Raw genomic sequence first — 5148 nt, 5'->3', positions numbered from 1 at the left:
CGAATTGGTCATTACCTCTTGGATAAAATCTCACACCAATCTCACACCATCAAATCATCATTGATGGTTAGTTGATGACTACCAATCACAAATGTTGCTGACCTCCTAGCATTGCTTATTACAAAATCGTTCAGTGTTATATACAGCCACCAAGCATACTCTTCATTTACAAAAAATAATTAAGAGGGGTAACAAAAAAAAAAGAAAAAGAAAAGATGAAAAGATCCGTTTTTCCCATATAATATAATATTACATTTTTGTAACAAGCCATGGCTAACACTAAGAAAATAAATGGACTAAAAGAACCATGGTTACATTACATGCATAAATTGAAATTAGCACTACATTCCATGGTCACACTTTTCTTTAAACTAGCTACATATAGTAAGAGAGACTGTGAGACAGAGAGAAGCATAAGGAATTTGAAGCTGTTTCCTATTCTTGCATGGTACACTGATACAGGGTGACATATATATAGAGAGGGAGCTTACAGAGACGGGGTAACAGAATTGGCAGAGGTGGTGGTATCATTAGAAGAGGCAGAAGCACCACCTTGGTCCATCAAGAAACGAACAACAACACAAGTGATATTGTCAGCACTTCCTCTCTGAATTGCTTCTTTCAACAATTTCTTTGCTGCCTCCTCTGCATCCTCTATTGGTTTCACCATAGCCACAGCTTCCTGAACAAACAAAACAAGAATGTAATAAGACTTTTGATGCATTTGACTTCACTTATTTTCGCAACCAATGTTCTTTGTTTCTTTATATTTGTCACTATGAAAACTTGGTATTCCAGTTTTATCTAAATACACTGGTCTAGTTACACAAAGGGGAGCCTTGGAGCAACGATCGAGATCGAGTTTTTCTCCGTGTCACCTCGATCAATGATGTAATTATTATGTTAGACTGCCTATATTACACCCTTTGCATATGGCCCTTTCCTAGATCCTGCGTTAATGCGGGATGTTTCACATTGGTGTAGTTATGTATTAAAGTTCACAGTGACATTAACATGAACAGAAAAAGCATTTCGTTAGTTGTTAACTTGCTATGAGAGAAATGAGCTATTTCTTATCAAAGAGAAGCGAAAGAGATAGTGATCATTGCAAACCTCATTTGAGACAACATCCCATAGGCCATCACTTGCCAATATAAGAAACTCGAGCGAGCTGTCGACCTTTTCTTCCTGCAAGATCATTAAGTCCATTTCAACGAAAATAAAGATTATTATTCAGAATTCACAATATCTCTTTTCCCTTAAAGAGACATTACCAACGTATCCATGATGATTATTTGTTAGTAGCATACTAATCTCAGAGAAAACCCTAAATCTTAACACAAAAGAAAACAAAGTTGTGTCACCCCACACACAATGTGCAAACAATAAAAACTTTATGCATACTTAATAAATTCACACACTCAGTAATGGTGAAAAGCATATAGATGCTACACATGCTAGTAATATCCATCTTCAACTCACTTTTAAAAGAAATTGAAACGCGAATGAGACTAAAAGAACTATAAAGGAAATTAAAGATAGATTGGCCAAATGAACTATCCAATAATAGATCACTGAGTACATCGGACCCAAACCTTGATTTCTGGATCAGCAACAACATACTGCTTCAGGAGCCTATCTCCAAATGCACGAGAAACGGCGAGAACACCACCAACTCTCCAAGTTCCTGTAAATATGACATTAAGTAACATTAGTGAGAAATGATATGAGATATTTTAAACTAAATTAAGAAAAGTAACTATAATACCAGCCCACATAACAAAGCCCCCTGCATCTTCAATCCTTTGTCTCTCATCAGTTTGGTCTGGCTTGTGATCTCGAGAAACAGCAATGGCTAGAGGAAACCACAATTATAATGGAATTATTAAGTATCACGCATCAATTTTGTAAGTTTGATTATTAAGTAATCCACTGCATGTAAGAAATACAATATAGAAGCCTTACCATTACCACCCCTGCATATAACAGCTCTGGAGTCCCCAACATTTGCAACAAGCAAACGGTCACCAACTAGAATTGCAGTAGAAGCAGTTGAGCCAGCATCTCTGTTATGAGTATTTTCGGATTTCAGAAATTCTGAGTCGGTATGGTTGTACGCATCAGCTGCGAAAAAGAGAAGTTTGGGGCAAAGAAATCATGGTTAATCTCAGGATTTTAGCAAACACAGAACATCAGATATCATGATGGATAGGATACCTATCGCAGATTTAGTGTCGGATATGAATTTTGGATGACTGATCAAATTACTAAACAGGTTTTTCTTGACATACTCAGCAGCACGAACACCACCATGACCTGAAGAAAAGAGTTATAAACAATAAACTTGCTGCTACTTACTTTCAAGTTTTTGAGTTTATAAAGTATAGAACCAATCATTAGTTATATAAAGCCAATGTTAGGTTCTGGGGTACAACCAGAAGAAGGATGAAAAATATACCATCAAAAACTCCGAAAAGGCCAACGATTTCACCATCCACACCATCAACTCTTGTTTCATAAAAGTCTTCCATTGAAGACCTCTTTCCGGCGCAGCTAGCATATCCATAACTGAATTTGCCATTATGACTGTAGACACCAACCATACCAAATCATGTCACAAATCACAACCATCTTTTTAAAGGCAATTACAAACTCTATCATTTCCTTTCATGTCAACGAAATTGAAGCTTTACTAATGAATGAATACCCATGGATCATATATAATATTATTAATAATAAGAATAGTATTAAACACAAAATCTAATTAATTTGTTATGCAAGAATACACATCCTCAGGCCCAGCTGAGAACAGACATGACAAAATATTCAAGTTAACAGAAAGGCAAACTTTATAATTTAGCAAATAAAGATCAATAACAAAGAATACAAATCAATATTTTGTGAAAGAACACATAAGATGGATATTTTGTGGCAAATGAATACATTATAATCTCAATAAACATGCTTCATGAGTCAAAAAAACAAAAGAGGGAGATATATTTGAGCATATGATAAATCTGTAGAAAGATAGATATGCAAATGAGAAAGAAGTTAACCTGAGACCACCTCCACTGGCAGGTGCATCATCTGCAGCATGAACTTGGCTTGAAGAGGACACACCTGAATTGAGATACCCCATATTGCAACTTGAATATTCAGGGAACCCAAATAGGAGGAGTAGGAGAATATGAAGAAATAATAACCCTATCGAGTATTCTTTCCTGCAAATTGTTCCAAGTGATCATAATTCATAAAAACATTAGTGAGGTCATTTCGAGAACCAGCACAAAGGGAACACACACTTATTCAATTACTTTAAATTTTAAAGAGAGTTGACAAAATTTTGCAACAACATAAAAAGCTAGAAGCTTTGTACATAGATCTTGTTGATGGTTGCAAAGCACAAAGATAATGTGATCCAAGGTTGGAAAAGATTAGAATTCGGAAGAAATTGCTGAAGAAAGAGAATGAATACCTTAGGAAGGGAAGAGAAGAGGAGGAAGAGAAATGTCATGACAAAGAGAGAGAAAGTGGTTTTCTGTTTGATTTTAGCTCAAACAAACCCATTGTCTTGTTGTTCAACAATTGAGACATTCAAACATAGTATATCATAATCATATAAATCAACCTTATTATTAATCTTCTTCAAAGTTGGTTGCACATTTTTTTCCAAAGATTAGAAAATAAAAATCTTGGGGTTAACGGGTATCAAACCAAGAATGAAAAGTCTGTTGGAAATAGAAAATGAATTGACTATATATGTTAATTAAGGATTGATTAATTAATTAAATAATAATATGGTTTTGGTGATGGATTGATTTGGAGGTGAAAGGGCGTTTAGGTGAATAATGAAAAGATAGTGATGAGAAATAATATGATAAAAATAGTTGGGGGGCGTTGCGTTGCATACGCGTCAGCGGAAGAAGGGCGAAGGCTTTCGGTGGGGACCGAGTCAATGACAAAATACCACTATTTCCGATAAATAAGTTTCCTAATCATACGCCAGTCATGACACGTGTCATCTATGTGCTTTGCATGCACAATACCTCTTACCCTCATCTTTATCGCAATGCCGATCTTATGAAAATAAATTCTTTCAATTTTCTTTTAATTAAAAAAATAAAATATAATTTTTTATTTTTTAATATTTTTGTTTTCATATTTTTTCTTAATTTAATTATGAAATTAATAATAAAAATCACACTTTATATTTTTAAATAAAAAAATTTAAGAGAATTAATTTAGTAATTAATTTATTGATCTATTTAAATAAATATTAAAAATTTAAATTTTATCTTATATATTCAATCATTTATTATTCAACAATAAATTTTTAAATAAAAATAAAAATACAGCAAGAAATCGAATATTGACTTACACGGTGAAATTAACTTTTTATACTCTATAAATTTATTAATTTAACTGTTAAATTATATCGTATTATTTTAATAGTCAAGTCAATTAAATGCTCAACAAATTCACTTTTTATACCCTATAAATATTATGAATTCAACTATTATCATATGAATAATTCTCTACGTACAATCGTTTAATCCATGCAAGTAATATAAGTACATATATTTTATTTGACGTTAGATGCGCTTCTTTTAGCATCTCAATTTCACACGCTTTTTAGTTTAATAGATTTCTCAATTAATACATATATATTTTTTTGTGCTGTTATTTTTTTAATTTTTTTATTAGTAATTTATAATTTTATAGGTGAATAATGTTTTATTATTAATGGTTTGAATTGAATGTAATATAAAAATTTTACATTAAAAAAAATATTTTTCTATATTTAAATGTAACACGAAAATATTTGGGTGTATTTTTTAAAAATTTTTAATATATGTGTGCTGATAAATTCTATATAATTCAAACATTTTCTTATTCCTCCTCCTCATCTTTTACTTTCTTTTCATCTTTTTCATCATTATTATTTTCTTTTTTTTATTCATTTTTTTCTTATTTTATCTTCTCAAGTTTCTTCTTATTTTACTCTTTTAATAAGAATAAAAACAAAAAAATCAAACAAAAAAAAAACACATAATAGTACAAAATTATTTCGAAGAAGATAAACTTACATTCGTTCAACTAAAAGAAAAAAAATAAAAAAAAAGAAAAAAATATAGCATTATATTTTTC

The 5148-nt window shown here is 31.6% G+C and overlaps 1 protein-coding gene across 2 annotated transcripts; it reads right to left on the bottom strand.

Annotated features, from left to right (window-relative positions):
- Positions 1-214: 214 nt before the first annotated feature.
- LOC112716023 (probable protein phosphatase 2C 59) lies at positions 215-3954 on the bottom strand. 2 transcript variants are annotated; one of them, XM_025767863.3, is made up of 9 exons: positions 3476-3954; positions 3057-3221; positions 2459-2586; positions 2218-2316; positions 1966-2124; positions 1769-1855; positions 1596-1687; positions 1114-1188; positions 215-682 (listed from the first exon to the last, which is right to left on the bottom strand). In XM_025767863.3, exons 2-9 carry the CDS (start codon positions 3137-3139, stop codon positions 488-490), a joined length of 918 nt encoding a protein of 305 aa, XP_025623648.1. In that variant the 5' UTR covers positions 3140-3221; positions 3476-3954; the 3' UTR covers positions 215-487. The 2 variants fall into 2 exon arrangements, with proteins under 2 accessions (XP_025623648.1, XP_025623647.1); XM_025767862.3 differs by having other exon boundaries at positions 3377-3730.
- Between the last annotated feature and the right edge of the window lie 1194 nt (positions 3955-5148).

Source organism: Arachis hypogaea, chromosome 10 (assembly GCF_003086295.3).
Source record: "Arachis hypogaea cultivar Tifrunner chromosome 10, arahy.Tifrunner.gnm2.J5K5, whole genome shotgun sequence".
NCBI classification, from domain to species: domain Eukaryota; kingdom Viridiplantae; phylum Streptophyta; class Magnoliopsida; order Fabales; family Fabaceae; genus Arachis; species Arachis hypogaea.
This window is presented reverse-complemented; position numbering and strand designations above follow the sequence as displayed.